The sequence below is a fragment of the Vigna umbellata genome, chromosome 9 (genome assembly GCF_029865625.1).
Source record: "Vigna umbellata cultivar VRB3 chromosome 9, Vumbellata_1.0, whole genome shotgun sequence".
NCBI lineage: Eukaryota > Viridiplantae > Streptophyta > Magnoliopsida > Fabales > Fabaceae > Vigna > Vigna umbellata.
The window spans coordinates 50,266,470-50,287,997 of NC_142173.1; the positions used below are offsets into that span (position 1 = coordinate 50,266,470).

Here is a 21,528-nt window from a genome sequence, read left to right on the forward strand (position 1 = left end):
CTCCAGTAATTTAATTAAAATGCCACTCAAATGCTAACGTACTAGAAATTTTGAAATCAAAACATATCAAATTGATAATGGGATTTCTTGTCAAATTTCAGTCGGTTCTAATTTTTTTTTCTTAATTTTCTTAAAAGAGACATGATAATTAACCCTTTTAAAATGTACAAAAGTCTTATGTGACATTTTGGGTATACTTTTCTAAAGTAAGAGATACTGCTTGTTTGTTACAGACACGTGACTTTTTTATGCGGTAATGGAGGCGTTTACGCGCTTGGTGCTGTCGTTACCAATTACATGGGGGACCTCAGAAAGCGTGACTTGTTTTTGGCTCTGTTCATTGAGGTAAAAATCATGAAAATGAAATTCATTTATGTCTGTCTGCATTATTTTGTCTCTGTTTTTTAAGGACAACGTTGCCAAACCACGTAATATTTTTTTTTTGACGAATTTGTTTGTACACTTCATGAAGTGATTCGTGGTTCATATTCTTCATTTATAAAAGCTACATTGTTAAAATAAGTGCTTTCATATCTGTTGGAATCTTTGTATCGGACAAATATATGTTGAAGAAGATCTACTATGATTATATATATATTTTTTTATATTTTGATGGGATTAATGAATAGGTGGCAAAAGAGAAAGCCCTACCAGTAGGACCAGAGGAAGGTGGTTTTGGAATGTCATATGATCTTATGTACGGACGTGCTGGATTCTTATGGGGTGCACTATTCCTAAACAAGAACTTAGGAGAAGAAGCAGTGCCAAAGGACATTCTTGTACCGATCATTGATGCAGTGTTGGCTGGTGGTAGAGCAGGAGCGTCTGACATTAAAGACTGTCCATTGATGTATAGATGGCACGGAACAAGGTACCTTGGTGCAGCAAATGGCCTTGCTGGTATCCTTCATGTGCTGCTTCATTTTCCACTTTCCAGTGAGGATGCTGAAGATGTCAAGGGAACTTTGAGGTACCTCATGAGTAAGCGGTTCCCTCGCAGTGGAAACTACCCCTCCAGTGAAGGGAATCCAAGGGATAAGTTAGTGCAATGGAGTCATGGTGCAACTGGCATGGCCATCACTTTGTGCAAAGCAGCACAAGTAAGACAGAAACCTTCCTTTTCAAATTTCATTAGAGATTTACATTCCTGATTCTGAAACATGTAGATCACTGGCGAATTTATCTGCGAATATAATGAATATAGATCACACTGTGCGAATATAGATCACTCTTTTTAAGAACTTAACTTATATGTTCTTAAGGACTCTTATATGTGAATTTATCTCTTCTTAAGAACTTAACTTATATGTTCTTAAGGACTCTTATATGTGAATTTATCTGCGAATATAATCACTATTTTTACCTGCAAATTTACCTGCGAATATAGAATATAGATCACTGTGCGACTTATATGTGAATAATCACTATTCTTAAGAATATAAATCACTGTTCCTAAGGACTCTTATATGTAAATTTACTTTTATATGTAAACTTACCTGCAAATTTACCTGTGAATATAGATTATATGTGAGTATAGATTATATGTGAATATCTGCGACTGATCTAAGGACTTTACTTATCTGCGTTATATTGTTACACTTGGCAAAGAAAACTAACTTTTTTTTTTCAATAAATTCTTATTTTACAATATGCATTTGCAGGTGTTTCCTAATGACAGAGAACTTCGAGATGCAGCAATAGAAGCAGGGGAAGTTGTGTGGAAAAATGGACTGGTGAAGAAGGTGGGACTAGCAGATGGGATATCTGGAAATGCCTATGCCTTCCTTTCCCTGTACCGACTCACTAGAGAGAGTATTTACGAAGAGAGAGCAAAATCATTGGCTTCCTTCTTGTATGACAATGCAAAATCTCTTGCTCCTGCCAATGGCTATTCACTCTTCCAAGGTCTTGCTGGGACAGCATGCCTCTGGTTTGATCTGCTTCAACCACAAAACTCTAGCTTCCCAGGTTATGAATTATAGATTGATGCAGATAGAACAAGTTTCATGTAAAAATATGACTGATATGATATGATAATAGAAGACAGAATTAAAATAACAATAATAATAATAATACAGTGTTTGTTGACTCAGAATTATGTGATATAACTAATGAATAAACATAGTTTAACCCTCTATCTTTATCTACGTAAACTGAAACCAGATTGTTCTGAAGTTCTGGAAAAGGCTATTTGTAAATATTATAAGTACATTTTCTTTGTTCGTTTGTGAAATATATCTGACACTAATGTCTACTGAATTTTGAATTGATTTTGTTTAAGTAGTTTCTATGTCTCATTAGGATTGTTTTTAATTTTTCACTCCGAGTGATTTTCAATTTTAAGAATTTTTACTATAAACATCACTGTTTCTGACTACTTTTTTTTATTATAACATCCTGATTTCTTATTATATAAATATGAATAGTTATTTTTGTTGTAAATTTGTGACAGTTTACTCATTCAATTAAAAATACAATAAAATTATATAAATTTTCGTTAATTATATTATTTCACAGTTTTTAAGAACCTTCTCCTTAAATATTGTTAGTACAATTTATTTAAGAAATAAGGTTAACAATAATAATATTAAGACATGTCAGGAATGGAATTTATTTTTCTAGTATTGTTATCAGTTTTTTTTTGTCCTCTCTTGTCAAAGGTTTTTCTCAATTTTCTTTGTGCAATAAAACCACCAATAAATTATTTGAGAAAGTTTGTGTTATATAATGACTTTCGTTTTTAGTGCTTTTAACATGTACTCTTAATTTTCTAACCATAACTACAGTCTTTATGCGCTTTACTTCTGTAGTCGCATTTTGCCTTTAGAAAATATTTTATTTACTTCTGTAGTCGCATTGTGCCTTAGAAAAGAAAGGGATAAATAATAACAAATTACTTATCTTATATTTTTATTTTAAATACATAGAAAAATAAATGACGAATTGCACGGATCTCACTTTAATACGAAACATCTTAAAACAAGAAAATTAATAACAGTGAGAAAAAAAAAGTTCATATGAAGAAAATCTTCAAAATATTATACTTTTATAGTTTCATCCATATTTACATAATTGTTAGGAAATAGTGTATAAATGATTAGGTAGCTTTACATAACATATTGCAATTTAAGGATCTTAATAAACTATTTATAGTTCGTAATTGATATTATAGATCTAAAATGTATACCCATTGCATGTATTCACATAATTAATTATATTTGTACATTTCTTTTATATAGAAATCTTATACACGAGAAATGATTAGGACAGAATTAATCTTGTACATACTCTAAAGAGAATTAGACTTTGTGCATAAGGAAGGAAGGGAGAATTACTTTAACATAAAGATCATGAAAGAACATTTTTCAAGAGGCATTAAAACCAATTAACATTGTTTTCTTTTTCTCTCTAAATCAATCTGTACAATTACAAATTTTACATCCATTTCTCGTTTATTTTATTTAATCATAATAATTTAACTTTCTAATTTTTTTCCACTCTTTCATTTCCATCATTTCATTCAAACAAGGGTTAAATAGCAGTTAATTAGAAATAATAAACACTACAGCAGTTACACACTCGTAATCTTAAAAAGATGATTTTATAGAATCATTTTTCATTCATATTGATGAAAAATATTTATAAAAATAAAAAAGATAGTGTGAAAGATAATAATATATCTCTACCACATATAAATATATTGAAAAACTATGTACCCTTTTTATTTCAAGTTTTATAGCAAGAAAGCTCTAAAGGTTCTAAAATAATAATTATTGAAATGGTTTCCCAAAACTAAAAAAATTGGGCAAATTCTTCCCGCAACCCCATATTTTTAGTCATGCACTCTTGAATATTAAGCTTTTTATTTTTAAGTAAAAAATATATTTTAGATTTATAATTTGAAAGTAAAAAATATTTGTTATTTTTTATTTCTGAATTATATAATTCGAAAACCATTTTTTATTTTTGAATCGTGAAATCTAAAAAAAAAAAAAATTAAACATTAAGTTTTAGAATATATAATTCACATATCTAAATTACATAATTCATAAAGGATAAAATGAAAATTTTCATATTTATGTAAATGTTTGATGAAAATACGGAAGAATTTTCGAAGAAGTGGAAGTAAGTAGAAAGGCCCAAGCCCATTGCGTTTAACCGTTAATTGACCCGGGGATGAATAATAGTCTACCGTGTGCCTCCAAACTGAAACTGCAAGTGCAACGCTATGGGGAGAGGAAAAGGAGGGAAGAAGAGTCGCACTCAAAGAAAGCATTTCCAAGAGAGCAGAGAAAATGTATGGAACTCCAAACGTCCTAGATCAGATTCAGATCCTATTCCTTTCTCTAACCCCTTCGCTACTCAGAACCTCGCTTTCGATCACTATTACAAGGTAAACCAACCTAACCAATGCTTCGACTAAGTCACATACCGTAACTCCTCTCTCATCATCTCATTTCTTTGATTCTGTTCGTTCTTTTGCAGGATCAGGGAATCGTATCATCGCAAGAATGGGACGCATTCGTGCAACTTCTCCGAACTCCTTTGCCCGCAGCTTTCAGGATCAATTCCACGTATACATTTATTTATTTCTATTTAAACTTCACCTTCTGTCGAGTGACTGAATTCAACTGAATTTGAAAATAATCATCTATCTGTAACAGAATTTCAAAGTATAGAATAATTTCACTTTCGTAGTAAAGATAGTCAAATCCATTTCAGTTTGAATCCAGACTCGTTCATTTTAGTTCTGAGTTACGTTGATGCTTGCTTAAGTTTATTGTGTCTTTTTATTCGGTGATTCCAGTAGCCGGTTCTGTGCGGATATTCGGTCTCAACTAGAGAATGATTTTGTGCACTCTCTTCAGGCTGAGGTAAGTCACCGGCAGCAATTTTGTTTAATTATGCTGCTACTGTTGATTTTTCATGTTTAAAGTCTTTGGATCTTTTTCTTGTGGTCTTGAATTGTTATATATAGGTTGCGGAAGGGGATGATACAGAGGCTATTTTACCTTTGCCATGGTATCCTGATAATCTTGCTTGGCATTCGAATTTTTCGCGTAAGCAGCTCAGGAAGAACCAAACACTCGGGAGGTTAGTAAGGTTTGGTACATGAGTGGTGTGGATTGAACCGATATTAGTTTGGAACTAGATATGTAGTTCTAGTTAACAGTGCAACAGCCAAAAGTTCATATTGATATATTATGATTATGACTCGATGTTTAGTTAATTACCTAACTATGACGACCATTCTTATTTATGACTTTCACATGCTGGTTGGTTGCATTTAGTTGTGATTTATTATATCAGAATGTATTGTTTAGTTAATTAAAATAAATTATGCGGAAGTTAGTGCTTATGACTAATATGTCAATTCCTGCTCCCTATTATGTGAATCTCTCAGGTTTCATGAATTCTTAAAGATAGAAAATGAAATTGGAAATATTACAAGACAGGAAGCTGTCAGCATGGTGGGCCAGTTTACATTTTGTCTATCATTATTCATGATCGTAAAAAAGGACTAGCTCTTGTTCTAGATAGCTGGATGACTGACTGAATGCATGTATTTTACTTTATGATTCAAAATTTAACTAGTGGACACAAATGTTTCTTTGCTACACAGGTACCTCCCCTGTTTTTGGATGTACATTCAAATCATTTTGTACTTGATAGTAAGTAACTTGTGCTGTACTGAAGTGGATTTTGTCACTTTTACCAATTTTTTATGCTATTTTGTTTGTTTACCATGCATATTTTAGTACTTTTAACTATTTTTTCTATTTGATTGCTTTTATTCAGTGTGTGCAGCGCCAGGTTCAAAAACATTTCAATTGCTTGAGATTTTACATCATTCAACTAAAGTAGGATCTCTGCCCGATGGAATGGTTTGTGTCTGTGCATAATTTTATTCTATTTGTTTCCTAGACAAAACATTCTAGCAAATAAGGTCTGTCCTCATAAGGCTTCATGTGCAAACTTTATTAATTACTCTATGCTTAATTAATCAGGTTATAGCAAATGATCTAGATATCCAAAGATGCAATCTTCTCATTCACCAAACCAAACGGATGTGCACATCCAACCTGATTGTCACCAATCATGAAGCTCAACACTTCCCAGGATGTCTCTTAGAAAAACATTATGATAAAATAGAGCTAGATCAAGAAGCCCAGTTATTATTTGATCGTGTTCTGTGTGATGTCCCATGCAGTGGAGATGGCACCCTTCGTAAGGCCCCTGATCTGTGGAGGAAATGGTAATTTTCGTTCCTTTCCTGGATGCATTCTTCTCCCTTCTTTATCTTTAACCACCATATGCTATTTCTTGGCTTAAGACTGATTTTTTTGTATAAAGGAACACAGGGACTGGAAATGGCCTTCATAACCTACAAGTTCTAATTGCAATGCGAGGTACATTTTTTATTATTTCTACCTTTTGAAGGGAAAATGAGGTGGGTAAATTATAACCCTGTTTTAGTTTATTTGGCTGGGAACGTTCCAGATAATATTACTTAAATAAAAATATATTTGTTTTCTCAATCACAATCTCTATAGTTAAATTGAAGTTACATTCAAGGTTGATTTAGTAGAGAAGATGTATTGACTATTGTAGATGACAAGCATTCTTTTTCTTTCCCCAAACAATTTATTTTTGTACTTTTTTAGTTTTAATTTAAACTGACGGTCTCTTCTTCCTCTGGTTCAATTTTTTTCCCCGTATGGTACTTGGATCAAGCTACTGCTATTATTATTATAGATATAGACATAGATGAGTATAGGGTGAACTAGACTTCGCTACCAAGACAATGTTGGCAAACTCAATCATTCTATTGACGTTCTTAGGTGTATCTTTACTTAAAGTTGGTGGAAGGATGATTTATTCAACATGCTCAATGAATCCTATTGAGAATGAAGCGGTTGTTGCAGAGGTAATCAGCCCTGAAAGCTCTGAAATTATATTTCTTGCCAGCTATGCTATCTAGCTTGTCCAGTTATGGGCTTTCTATTGAAGTGTTCTATTTTCATTTCATGTTTTATATGTATAATTTGTTCCTTCATTGATGCGGCCCTTACCCCTCTATCATGGATCAATTGGTTGTTTTCTTAGATATTTAATGGATCTTTTTAAAAAAATACAAATATACCCTTGATTTCGAAAAAGTATTTGATAGCAACGTGTAATTTAATCAATGGATCAATTGGTTGTTTTCTTGTATATTCAATGGATATTTTTTTTAAATACAAATATACCCTTGATTTCGAAAAAGTATTTGATAGCAACGTGTAATTTAATAAATGGAAGCTAACTAGAGCTAACTATCAATAGTTCAATCGCATCTCACTTATCTTCTGTTGGCACGTGCTTCATTCCTCTTGTTTTCTAATTGATGTCTACTCTTTGGTATTACTATAAATCTTTCTGTGGTTGCTATTGTAGCTTGCGGTTATGAAGGAAAAACTCAATCTGAGATGTCCCCACTTTATAATAATTCGTCCATAACATAAAAATTTGCTTTTATTTATTCAAACATTAATAGTTTTTCTTTTTATTTGAAAAAATAGTTGGAGTTTTTCCTTATTAAAAAAAAATTATGTTCAATGCTTTTGGTTTGGCATCTACTAGAATACACTAACATTGTTTGTAGCACTTAAAGTATTTTCCCTTACCTACCAATTGCAGGTTTTGCGAAGGTGTGGAGGATCCATCGAACTTGTAGATGTCTCTAGTGAACTTCCCCAACTCACTCGTCGACCAGGTCTTAAGAGATGGAAGGTTTGTTTTTCTGTGACTATTTATTGCCTTGTGCCTTAGAGTTTGAAGATAAAACGTGTAATCTACAAATGGATGTATTGATTTGCTTATACATGGCAAAATCGAGCATGCATAACTCTTCTTTCTGGGGCTTAGAAGGAGAAAATGTTTCATTGTTTGTGATAATGAATTAACTATTTCAATTTTATTGTGTCATGGCCTGTTATTCTTTTGGTTGGCTTATTTTTTAGTTGTGTTTTAGTTGTTAATTCTTTGTAATTGGTTACTGGGATGTCCTTCAACTTGTACCCATGTTCACATTCCTGGTAAAACATTGAATTTCAAACTTGAATAGAAAAATATTATGTTTACCCAAATGAATTTGAATTTCTAGCAAAAGATGTTTGATTATTGTGTAGTTAATTGAATGCAGTACTCTAGAATAGAAGGATCTAACGTTATGCAGTGTGCATTGAAATGTATCTGAAGATAGTTTGGATGTGCAGGTATGTGACAAAGGCAAGTGGTTCATCTCCAGCAAAGATGTTCCCAAGTTTCGTAGAAATGTAGTTCTTCCCAGCATGTTTCCAAATGGCAGAAGCTATCAGGATGTTGGTGATAGTAATTGTAATATCATCATGGAAGGTGATATTAATACTGATGATGTTAAGGGACATATCGAAGATGATACCCAAGCGATGGAGAATCCTGCTATGCTCGAATTTACTGAGGAAGATTCTGATTTCCCACTAGAGCGGTGCATGAGGTTTGTGCCTCATGATCAGAATACTGGAGCCTTCTTTATTGCTGTTCTGCAGAAAGTTTCTGCTCTTCCTGGTAATTTCTTTTATGATTTCAGTTGTTTTTCTCTCTCAAATCCTGATTAACCGAGTCAGGGAATTCTAGTGGATATTGGGAATAACTCCTCCTTCAGCAGTCGCTTTTAAATACAAACATATTTTATGTGCCCATGCCTTTTCTTGCCATAATAGGTTTGTGATCGTTGTCCCTTTGCAGCAATCCAGGTAAAACCTAGAAAAGAAGTTGGGAAACAGGTTGACACAGCAAACCAAGGCAATGAGGATGCACACGAACTGCATGCTAATCCATTGGAAAATATATCTGAAGGAATTTCAGAGGCTAATGTAAATGAAAATGAACCTAATGAAACAGATTTGAAGGTTAATTCTGTTGCATGTGAAGAAGCGGATTTCAAGGAAGCCCAAGGAACCCTGCAGTATAGAAATCATAACAAAGAATACTCCAGGCAAAAGGAAACTGCAGTTTCAAGGAAAATGGAGAGGCATTGACCCTGTTGTCTTCTTCAAAGATGAAGGAGTTATTAACAGCATAAAGGCATTTTATGGCATTGATGATCAATTTCCATTTAATGGTCACCTTGTAACAAGAAACAGTGATACAAGTCACGTGAAAAGAATTTACTATATATCCAAGCCAGTCAAAGATGTTCTGGAGTTGAACTTCTCAGTGGGGCAGCAACTTAAAATAACTTCTGTTGGTCTGAAGGTTTTTGTAAGTATATTATCTTCTCAATTATAAGTGTTTTTGTTATTGTAATTTTTATTGTTGATTTATTTATAACATATGCTTCCTTATTTTCAATAAAATTTTACTCAAAGTGAGAACATGTATAAAGTGGGAAAGTAGTGATTTATTTGCCGTTGATATAAAGTGTAGATAATTTATTTCAAATAAAAGATGGATACACCTTTACTTTCTCTTTTCAGAGAAGCAAAATCCTTTTAAATAATTCTCTATGCAGTAGTGAAAACAGTGACATTTGAGGACACAGATCAGGTTTAAACTTGTGTGGGTAAAGACCATCTAATTATATAAATAAATTAAGTCAAACTGAGTTATATTGACAAAATTATAGTGTATGAAAACACAGATATTAAAGTAGTAGCATGACTAGTTAGTGTTAACGATTCCTATTACTGTTTTTCCTGACCCAGTTTAGAATATTTTGTGGGATATGAATCATGGTAAACAACTGGGTGTGAGATTTCTTTTTGTCGTGATAATTGATATTGGACTGCTGTGATATAAAAGCCTTGATAGTTTGTTTGAATTTTTATAAAAACCTAATTACTTGTAAACAATCAGTGGCCTGCCCTTAACTGTCAGTGACAAATGAGTTATTTGATTAACTCTTGTACTTGTGAATAAGTGAAAATGCTTGCCAATGTCATCATCGTACAGGAAAGACAAACTTCATGTGAAGGAAGGTCTGCACAATGTTCTTTCCGGATCACTTCTGAAGGATTGCCCCTTATTCTCCCTCACATTTCCAAACAGATTCTAAGTGCATCTGTAATAGATTTCAAGCATCTTCTGCAGTATAGAGCTGTAAAATTTGCAGATTTTGTGGATGCCAAGTTCGGAGAACGTGCTGCAAACCTAATGCCCGGCTGTTGCGTGATAGTTCTGGGTGAAGGTATGCACCGGCATGATCAAAGAGTAAATGCCAATTAGCCTGACTCTATTTGACCTTCTCCTTTCTTCGCAGGTAGCAGAGCTGCTGCAGGGACCCTCAAAGTGGATGAGTCAACTGTAGCCATTGGATGCTGGAAGGGTAGAGCAAGTTTGACTGTCATGGTTGGTGCATTGGAATGCCAAGAACTGCTCCAACGGCTTTTAATGCGTCTAGATGCACAAACAGAAAAGGACTCCTCCATGCATGAGGACCAACCGTCTGGTACCAAGGGAGATGAAGCACAAGTGGCAAACGGTAAAAATGAAGATATTTAATATTTTTCACTGATTACTTGGAGTAGTCAATCTAGGTTTTTACTAATTTATTCACAGCTCCTATCCTTTTAGTCACTGTTTCCCACCTAACTTAAGTCTCATCCCTCTTACAAAAAAGCATTTTGCAGAAATTAGGGCCGTGGTCCACCCATGTATGTTATGAATTTATTTTCTATCCGTTTTGTTTTCGTCGTGTTATTTATAGCCAAGTTAGCACACAGACTTTGCTCAAATTTGTATCAATAGCTTTTAGTGACTTTACCAGGATTTTATACTTGACAGAAGCGTCCATTTTACTTAACCAGCACGACTTTTTATGAAGTATTGGAAAGTTGTTCTGGTTGGATGTTAGGGAACCGCAAGATCACTTGTTTTTGTGAAAAAAGGTTAACCAATGTCTGTTAACAAATTGGGTATTTTGCAGTTAAACTTTCATTTTTCTCGTTCTGTCAATGTCTGTTCACGCATAGCGTACAAGATTGAAATTAATTTATTTAAAATCTTGCAAATTTTTAATAGTTAAAGTACTATTAGTACAAATGCATCGGCTTTCAATTTAAACGAGAAGCTATTTTTGCTTTAGTACTTTTTAAGTTTAAATTAAATTTTATGTATTATTATGTTCTTGTTTTATTTTAAAGTTTAGCAAATTTTACTGTGTTTAAAATATTATAATTTTATTATTGTAATGCGGTATTAAAACAGTTGCTTTATCTGGAAATGTCATCCAAGACCAAAGGACTTTGGTATCAATCCCACAAGATTTATTATTTCAGATTTATCAAGACCCGGAACCTTTGTCATGATTCTTGAACTTTAAAGAACTATTTGTGCAAACTCGGACTTGCAATAGAGTCACAAGGCATCAAGCTATATCAGGCTTCGAGCATGGCATTTTACAATCAACTCTATTTCGAGTCTAACAAAGTTACCTACCAAAGATTTAAGCTTAAATCATTACCACTATTTTGTTTTATTTTCTGATTAAGATATTTTTTTTAAATCCAGCACAACAAAGGTCAGCACTGATTAATGAGATGAAACTTTAATTTAATTGAAAAATAACAATAAACATATCTAAAACAGCACGCTTAAAGTCAAGGAAGACCAGCACTGTCAGGATGATGATTTTCAGTCCGCCCTACATGTATTCTATTCCTACTAACATAAAAACATTTAATTACTTCCCTCTCTTGATCTTAATGAGCTACTCATGCAAAATAAATTTTAAATAATGTAAAAATATACAAAATAAAATGCACCAGACTAATAAAAATTGGTGATAGGAACACAACCATGAAATCTAGAAAATTTAAACAAATTATAAATAAAGTCAGGATTACTGACAACACATGTTCCCCTTGGGGATTTCTTGAGCAGGACCAGGGACAATAATTTTCTTACCAGACAGAGATGCTGAGTTGCCATTTCCCTGATTATCACCAGCCGCAAGGTTCTTCTTGTTAACAATGTTGAATATTTCTGTCAAAACTGTCATGAAGGCTGTTTCAACGTTAGTCGATTCCAGCGCTGAAGTCTCCAAGAAAAATAAGCCTTCTTTCTCGGCAAATTCTTTTGCATCGTCTGTGGGTACTTGACGCTGGTTCTCCAGATCACTTTTGTTTCCTATAAGAATAATGACTATATTCTTATCAGCATGGTTACGCAGTTCTTCTAACCAGCGAGGTATGTGATCGAAGCTTTGACGTTTTGTGATGTCATAAACCAGCATTGCCCCGACAGCACCCCTGTAGTATGCACTTGTGACTGCTCTATATCTGTAGAATAAAATCATTTATATGTCAGGTCAAACTGCAATCAGTATTCGGAGTAATGGTAAGTTAACCATGGGTATTGGATACCATGAAATGATCAGAGATAAACTTGACAACAGTGTAAAGTTTGAAAAAGCACATACAACCTAAAAATATACACCGTACAAAAAGATCATAACATCCAGCAAATTAAAATAACTAGGCTGAAAATATACATACTGCTTTAACTTTTTAAACTTGACAATATACAGATGAATTCCAATGATTAATATACTCAACCATAATTGCCAAATATTTTATTCATAACCCTCCTCTAAAGAGTTAAACTCATTGAGTGATAAGCTCTCACGTTTCCGATTTAGTAAAAAAAAAAAAAAAACTAAAGTACTCTACAAATAAGATCGCATCCAACGTGCTCTAGTAAGATTGTCTACTAAAGAGGATATTATATAGTGGGCCAAAGAAGTAAGAAATTGATAATGTTTTAATTTAAATTTGTGGGTTAAACTTTTAGCAACACGCACAAGCCCCCTTCAAGCGCAATTTTTTTGCATATATTCATAATCTATACATACTACTGTGGATGGTCAATTCGGTCACAGATGCTTCTGTTTGTGTTGAGATCTCAACGTACGTGGGTTTTACACCCAACGATTCTGTTATACTACAAAGCTGAGAAATAATTATTTTAAAAGAACAATCCCATGGAAATTGAGCAATGATGACAGCTAATTATAAACGTAGAAAAAATTCAACGTACTCCTAATTGCTTTATAAATTTCATTTCTCTTTATAAACAGAAAAAATTCAATGTACTCCTAATTGCTTTATAAATTTCATTCCAAATTTCATTCCTCTCTCTTGTACAGAATGAAATAAGTTTATACTACTAAACAAATTAGCACATGAAATTTTGCATCGATAGGCATTAACAACAATTACTTCACAAAAGATACCAGAAATTGAAGAAACGGTTTTTAGAATAGTACAAAATATAATCATAGGCCTACCTACTAGCAACGAGTTTATTCTCACTCCGTGTACAACCAGAATTCCTTCAAAGGGTAGGTTTAGGTTTAACACGAGTTTGTATGGGTAACTCTTAACCTTCAGGTCCATTACACAGGTATTCTCCTTCCAAATACACTTGCATTAACAGTGCAACACAGATTCAAACACCGAACAGAAATTTGTAATAGCACACTACATATGAACTAGGAATATTCTAACAGATATGTCACTTCCAAGTGAGGTTCTAATATGTCCCATGAAAGGGTGTATAAACTCTGAGAGGGCAGTCAGGTGACACATACATATTTACTTGTGAAAATTATTCTATAGAATTTACTTCTTTATATCTCGTACATGGTACTAAACATTAATAGGTGATCCGATACGTGACTGAACAATATATCCAACACACTAAACATTAATAGGTGATCTGATAGGTGGTTAAACAATATATCCAACAAACAATGAATCTCGCTAAGATAGGCTTTAATAATGATTGAAGTGGACTTTAAGTCTTACTTAATCCCACAAGATCGGTTTATAAGATGAGGTTTTCACTCACTTATATACTATGAAATTGTCTTATCTCTAGTCGTGGGACTTCCAACAAACTTTGAGTTCAACACAGTCCACATCAATACTCAAATTGTCGCAAGAAAACCTTGACAAAACCCAAAACAACTTGAGAAAAGGGATGTTGTTTTGACCTTCGTCCAAACGAAATTGGCAGGTCTGAGACAATTGTGATCGCTATTAGTCTTTATATATGAGACATGGTTAAGCATTATTAATTCCTTTTTGTAATTATAAAATTTGAATGTATTGCATAAACATTGACGGGAACCAAAGACATGGAAATCTAAATAGTTCGAGTCCTAATAATTTCTTCCCAGTCCTGGTTTCAAATGGTCCAATTAGGTCACCCCTCTCACCACACATGTCCAATCGATAACAACAGATAATTCTCTTATATATAAGGATGGATAATCAATAGATAATCTTCTAATCCTTTAAAGATAAGGTGGAGATAATTCACTTATCACTAAAAAATAATTTCAAACAGACTAATACCTCATATAAACTCATATGAGATAGGCTATCTATACGTCCCTCAAGTCCGTACTCAAACATCCACCGACTACAATCGTAGAGTTCTTGCCACATCCAACAAGACATCGAGGTACACGATCCCTACCCATGAGTTTGTCCCAAACAAGTGCAAAAGGTTGGTGACAAGATGAAGTTAGGTTTTAATTTCTGACCTCTGTTGTGGTCATTCGTCAAACTATTTCAAGGATACGTCAACATGCAATCAATGATAGCACAAAAAATTAAACTCCAAAGTTCAATATCCTTCCGCGACACGCAAAACATTCAAAGTCAAACTCGGTTTGACTCACTACTACAGACTAAGTTGGCGGAAAACACGAAGTTGAACCACTAAAAAAACTGAACCGAGGATCAAGTCTTCCGCCGGCCACGACCAGACGAGTAGATCAACTCAGCAAGCAAATCTAACATCTAAGTATCTAACTCAGAGTTAAACTGCGTAATAATTCGCCGCGATCAGAGCATACAGAAGGTAAGCACTGATCAGTAGCTATTGTTTCAAAGGCATATCAATCAACAGATACAATACGTAGCGAAAACCTAACAAGACAAAAAAGATCTACAAAATCTTCCACTAAAATCCTCTAGGTTTTACTTCGAACAAAAACAACGAAACGAAACAAGTAGAAAATAACAGAGTATAGTATAGTTGAAGAGAAGTAGAAGACGGAGAGATAGAGAACCGTTCTTGTCCCGCAGTGTCCCAGATCTGAGCCTTGACGCTCTTGTGCTGAATCACCAAAGTGCGGGTTTGGAACTCGACACCGATTGTGGCCTTCGAATCCAAGCTGAACTCATTTCTCGCGAATCGCGCAAGTATCTGCGACTTCCCCACCGCCGAATCGCCTATAAGCACCACCTTGAACACGTAATCTACCTTTTGGTTCGCGTCTCCGTAGCCTCCTGCACTAGCCATTATTCAGGTAAAATGCACTTTCTCCTTCTTTCTCACTCCCAAATTTGTGGCTCTTTCTATTTCAAATTGAGCTTGGTCGGCGATTGATTAAGCAACTGTTTAATGCTTGGATTAATTTGGAGGATTATTAAGTGTGGAACAGAGTAGTGTAGTGGGATTCATATGACACGTGGCGGTATGGTATTGGGCGCTGGTCCCTATAAGCTTCATTTATTTTATTGAGAATAAAATAAAATAAATTTGTGTAGCGAAAGGGAGGGAAGAATGGTTGAAAACAGCTTTATTACAGTGATAACAGTTGTCAAAAAGTGTGGCCAGCGAATGTCTTTGCATTGGGTGGAGTTATCTCGTTGATCGTCTTGACGGCAATTCCTTTTTTATATTATTTTTTCAACGTACACACATGGGAAAGGTATTCTCTAATCTTTTAAAAAATATATATATAATAATATGTCTGAATAATTATTTAAATAAAAAAGTATTTCACATATTTTATTGTTAATATAATTAGAAAAACAACTATGGCTGTAGTATAATAATTTTAATTTGTTTAACTGTGTTTTATCCTAATAATAATAACAATACAAAGTGAAATACAACGGTAATGATGTTTCAGTAAGTGTTTTCTTAATATTATCTTGTTAATTTTAGAAAATTCAGTATAATTATGTTATGGGTAAATATAAATAATGAATAACAACCTCATGTTATGTAAAATCCCAAAAATACAGTAAACACCATATTGTAGAATTAATCACATTTAATGATAACCAAATCAGTCTTAATTAAAACGAAAGCACAGGTTCTGGCCGAACGGCCTTACAAGAAGATAAATATGAATAAAAACGTTCAACTTAATCATACTTGATCGAACAGTTTACAAAACCAACACCGAACGATCATGAAGAAACATAAAGACCAAAAACGGACGAACGTCCACTTAACAAAAATAAGTAAACACAAGCCGAGCGTTCTATTCTTCGGTCTTCACCTCGACTTCTACTAAATTCTCTTCCCCCAAGTATTGTTCTTCCAACGCCTCTTCCAACAAGGCATCTCCTTCTGCTCACATCCACACGGATGATCATTGCAAGGACAAGGACAGACGTACAGATACAGGACAACACAAGGAAAATACACAGGGTAAGCTTATATAATTTAATTCAATTAATAACATACAATCACATATACCAGCACAATCAAATACATTCTAATAGACACTTCCATCAAAACCCTGATGCTAGACTGACTGTCCGGACTGTATGAATCTTGTGTAGCTACTACGTTCGTGCACCCGGGTGATGTAGTAACTGGAATTCTCATCAGCTGCCACCCGAGGTTAGTCCATTCCGTCCAAAGTACTCCTAAGGACTAGGACCTCCTTCCGTTCCCACACATGACGTACCCCCTCAACGTGAGGACGAGTACTCACGGAACATCAGGATGAAACGTCGGCCAAGCTTTGTCCACATTCATACATTACCAATTCCAATATTCAATATACATGAGTCGTTCCTCCCTGGAACGCTCGTCCAAAATCCATCATCATATAATCACTCAATGCAAGATTCACACTTTAAAATCTTATAAGTTATCATCAATTTCATCTTTAGTTTTAAGGGCATAAAATAACAAACGTTCAGCCCTCTGAAGGACGAGGACGAACGTTAAAGGCGAGATCTAGAAAAACTCGTTTCCAATCAGAATAAGTCGACATATGATTATTTGACGAACATCATTACTACTCAAATCAGTTGAATGAACTGACTCTAGAGCGATGCAATCAATATTCAGAATAATTTAAGTACAAAGACTCCAGGCCGAATCCATATGGATAAAGATGCAACAAGATGGGCAATTAGCTATACTGAGAACGATTCGTTTAAAGGAATCGACTGCCAGTCAATGACTGAACGCGATAATATACATTTATTAATAAGTTGGACGAACGCTATTTACGCCCGTTTAGAAATCAAAGGTAAGAACGAGCGTTCGGTATCAGACCGAACACTACTTAGGACGAACGCTAGATATAAGACCAATAATTCATTAGGACGAACGCTTGGTATAAGACCGAGCACTAATGAGGGCGAACGCTCAGTATAAGACCGAGCGCTACTAATTTTAAAGTATAAGGGGATAATACATTATGACTTAATTTAAAATATACGGGTACCACTAGGATGAGCCGAACGCTCAAACATAGTATTTCACGGGACGTTCGTTCTCGATCAGAACTCTTTCCAAATGAAAGGATTCCTTTTTAAGCATTTTACTAGAAACCGAACGGTATAAGACCGTACGATGACGAACGTATTTTATCATAGTAAGGATTTCATATTTCAGATTTTCATCCATTTCAAATCTCAAGTTTCAATCATATCAGCTCATATTTTATAGCTTCATATCAATTTTACAAACTTTATATGATTTCACATTAATCATTCATACTTCAAAGTGATAACTCATTTCATATTCATACGTATCAACCATCAACATACATTTCAACCAACATATACCATATTCATCATACAGTGATTATTCATGCATAATCATTCGGCATATATCTCATACATTCAGTCCATATCATACGTTCATACAACATACAAGTATCAATTAAATTAAATAAGCTTCTCTTACCTCTTAAAGTGAACGAACTTGCTTCAGTCAAAAACTTAGTTCGTAGAGACGCGATTTCTCCTACCCACAAAGCTCAAACAACTCTTCAAACTAAACAAAATACAGAAAATCAAGAGTGGTTCAGAGAAGGTGACCGAGTGCAACCAAAAACTTGGCTTGCATGCTCAAATGAACGAACAGCTAGAGACGATGAGCTTACCAGTTTCGGAACGAGGAACGGATTGGTTCAAACTGAAGCTTATACCGCTAGGAACACTTATACGGTTTCTGAAAGTTGATCGGAGAAGAAAATGGTAAGCTTTGGTAGAGAGAAGGGAGGGTTTCTAGAGAGAAGGAGGAGGAAATGAAAAGTCTGAGTTTGGGAAGAAGAAGGTGCATGCAGGAGAGTGACGCGGGTTTCAGAAGGTTCAGTTTTGTTTAAAAACGAACGTCCGTTCTCCTGCTGACACTTGTATCCCACTAACTGATTTCCTGATTCTCTTTTATTGACACCTGGCGTCCGCTCAGAGGATTTTCTAAGTGCGTTTTTAATGTTTCTGAGCAAGTTTTGGATGTAATAAATGAAATTAGACAGGTGGGTTTGGTTACTTAATTACGAGGTCTGACATGTTACATGTAAATATAAATTTTATTATTACTTTAGTCTGTGAAAAATGTTGATTTATTATTTAAGTAATAAAAAAAATAAAGTTTAAAATAAAATAAATGAGAAATTGCACTTTTGAAAACCTCTTTATTAAATTTTACTATTTAAGTTATAGTTTGCTAGTTTATTTTTTATATGGATCTTTTTATGTTTTATTTTGTATACAATTTTTTTATTTATTTTTGCGGTCTTATTGATCACATGTTTGTAACTCTTAAATAATTAAGTGATGATTGAACAGATAAGTAAATTATATAACCATAGCTAAAATATATATGAACTATAATAAAAATTAATGAGGATAAAATTACTAAAAAAACATGTTCAATTCGATTAAAATTAGTTTTTTAATTCTAAAAAATTATTTTTAAATGCATTATTTTTTATAATTAAGTAACTAGTTTAATTATCATTGTAAAAGATTATGGTTTCGATTTCTCTAATTCTTTATATTTATGTGTTCTTCCTTTTCTTTAGTCTGTTTTTACTCTTTTACTCGGTTCTCAAATTCCTCTTCGGTATCAAATTATACTATTATTTATCTTTTTGAAATAAATAAAATTAAAAAAAAAAACTCCTAATCATTCTCACGTAATGACGTAGATTCAATGTTTTATGATTACTATGCTTTTTCTCTATTATATGCACACATCCACATGGCAACTCATCTTTTTATGTGTATAGATACGGTATATATACGAAACTTTTCTACGATTTTCACAAGGACAAGGAGTCTATTTGGGAATATTTTTGGTACAATAAATTAAGTGGAATTAATATGTTTAGCCAAAGTAATTTAAATCGATAGACTTGTTAAGTTAATGGCTTTGTGAGCTAAGAATTATATTTATTTATATAATATAAATATGTTTATATATTTGTAGTTAATGTGTAATCTTCAAAATATTATTTATGTTAAAATATTTATATTTTGAACATGAAATTGTATATTAATGAATCATGATATAGACTTGATAAATAATAAATTTTATTATGATAAATTTCAAATTATTTTAGTATTATTTTAAAATATAAATTTCAAGTTTAAATTAATTTTATTAATAATCTTATAACATATTTACATTCAGTTATATATTATAAATTTATTTTATTTTTAGTTAAGGTAAATCTCCAATTATAATTAATTGTATATGATTAATCATACGTATATTAGTGATTAATCAATGTTTTGCATATTCTGATGATAATTGGGTCAAACAGTTTTTTTTTTTAAATTGTTACATAAATAATTAAGATGAGTAGTGTGTGCAAATTAGGGTGTTGTTTATATTTCAAAGCGTGTTAGATATTATGAAGTTTGATTGTTAACACGAGTTTGGAGGCTTCTTACTTACATAGAGAAAAGAACGGTTAAGTTTTGTTTTTCTTCCACGTGTGGACATAATCTGCTTTGACATAATAGCACTTGCAACCATTACAAAGGAGGAATGGGAAAAATATTAGAAAAGTGTAATGAAAGTGCATTAAAGGTGAAGAAAATGAAGATTTCACTACACGAGTTGAACGCAAAAAAAAAATAATGAGAAGGTAACATTATTTTAAAAGGATGATCAACCTTACACATCTTATGAAAAGTTGTGAAAAGATTTCAAATGCAAATACTTTAGAGAAAGTGATTAAACTCTTTTTCCCAATTTTAATTACATTATGTGGGTACAAAATCAAGAAACAAAAATATTTTAAAGATTTAAAAAAATAAATTTAAAAGTGTGTTCGTTTATATAGATAATACTACTGAAGCGTATAACAAAAAATAGAATTGTGAGTTAACTCGCCATTCTAACTCATGATTATATGTCTCAAGAGTGTCGTCTTGGAAACAAATACATATAAATAATAACCATTTTATTATATCCTTAAATAATAGTAATCATTTTGTACAATATTGAAAGATATATATTCATATTTATCATTAAAGAACACGATTTGCTTGCCTTTATGTTCGAATAATAAGTTTCTCACATCACAATTTTAAGCATCACCTAAATAATATTAATGAACAAAAGATGTTGCAAGATGTAAAAAACCATGACAAGTTACACTTGTTAGGATAAGAGTTCCTCTCTAGTGCAAACAAATAAAATAAAAGAAAACCTTACATGGTTAAGTGTTATGATCTTCAACTTGATTATTTTAAACATCTGCTTTCTATAAACAAAATAAAATTATTGAAAGAGTAGGATCTTACCAATAATAAAGTAATGTATGATCTTAGTGTCTTCTCACACATAAAAGAATATAGAAAAATAACACCACTTGTCAATAATATGCCAATTAAACTGGATAATAATAATTAAAACCATAAAATAAATTAACCAAATAAAATCTCAAACTCAAACATTAAAAGAAAACTGAAATTTTGAAAAGACGAAATGACCAACGTAAACGTTTGAGACAGGTGTAAATAATTTAAATACGAGTATTTTGGTATATTTCCTAGCAGTTGGTTATTTTAGTTTTATATTAAATGTTGACATTCCTTTCAATAAAAAGAAAGAAAAATTATATGTGATGAGAGAAACAAAAGTTCAATAACTAAAGAGATAAAAGGTTTAAAATCTCTTGAAGAATTTTAGTAACTTTTTATTAAAAGGTCACATATTTTTTATAAAAATAATATATCTAAACTCGAATACTAACATTTTTATATAAATTATAAAAAATTAATCGAATTCAATAAAATTTCAGTTCTTTATTTTATTTTAGTTTAATTTTACACTATATTCTATACCATTTAAAAGATTTTTATTGAATATTATAAGATTTACACATTTTTAAAAATATTAATACAACTGTAAGAAGACCCTACATTCAAAAAATTTGTAAATTCTTAACTAGATTTATGTAGCATTCTCCATAAAATTTCATTAGTCTATTTAAAAAAT

General features: G+C 32.7%; 2 protein-coding genes and 1 pseudogene across 3 annotated transcripts; 2 read left to right on the top strand and 1 right to left on the bottom strand.

Annotated features, from left to right (window-relative positions):
* Window positions 1-195: 195 nt before the first annotated feature.
* LOC124825439 (lanC-like protein GCL1) lies at window positions 196-2,259 on the top strand. Its single transcript, XM_047298044.2, is given in 4 exon segments — window positions 196-345; window positions 630-1,100; window positions 1,662-1,911; window positions 1,914-2,259. Coding segments are annotated over 4 exon segments (792 nt in total). The 5' UTR covers window positions 196-297; the 3' UTR covers window positions 1,937-2,259.
* A 1,924-nt stretch (window positions 2,260-4,183) lies between these two features.
* On the top strand, window positions 4,184-10,825 carry LOC124825441 (uncharacterized; annotated as a pseudogene). Its single transcript, XR_015781834.1, has 15 exons — window positions 4,184-4,393; window positions 4,486-4,574; window positions 4,808-4,874; window positions 4,979-5,094; window positions 5,405-5,471; window positions 5,624-5,672; window positions 5,800-5,885; window positions 6,009-6,256; window positions 6,355-6,410; window positions 6,843-6,928; window positions 7,681-7,773; window positions 8,259-8,589; window positions 8,770-9,285; window positions 9,976-10,210; window positions 10,283-10,825. The product of XR_015781834.1 is annotated as an uncharacterized LOC124825441 (transcript).
* A 723-nt stretch (window positions 10,826-11,548) lies between these two features.
* Window positions 11,549-15,444, bottom strand: LOC124825444 (ras-related protein Rab11A). Its single transcript, XM_047298049.2, has 2 exons — window positions 15,104-15,444; window positions 11,549-12,302 (listed from the first exon to the last, which is right to left on the bottom strand). The coding sequence occupies exons 1-2, from the start codon at window positions 15,334-15,336 to the stop codon at window positions 11,864-11,866; spliced, it is 672 nt and encodes a 223-aa protein (XP_047154005.1). The 5' UTR covers window positions 15,337-15,444; the 3' UTR covers window positions 11,549-11,863.
* Between the last annotated feature and the right edge of the window lie 6,084 nt (window positions 15,445-21,528).

What these genes read in the sequence shown, in the direction of transcription:
- LOC124825444 (XM_047298049.2), bottom strand. Translation starts at nt 15,336, where the DNA reads ATGGCTAGTGCAGGAGGCTACGGAGACGCGAACCAAAAGGTAGATTAC. An exon ending in GACACTGCGGGACAAGAACG is followed by an intron (nt 12,303 to 15,103) that starts GTTCTCTATCTC and finishes TTTATTCTACAG; the next exon opens with ATATAGAGCAGTCACAAGTG.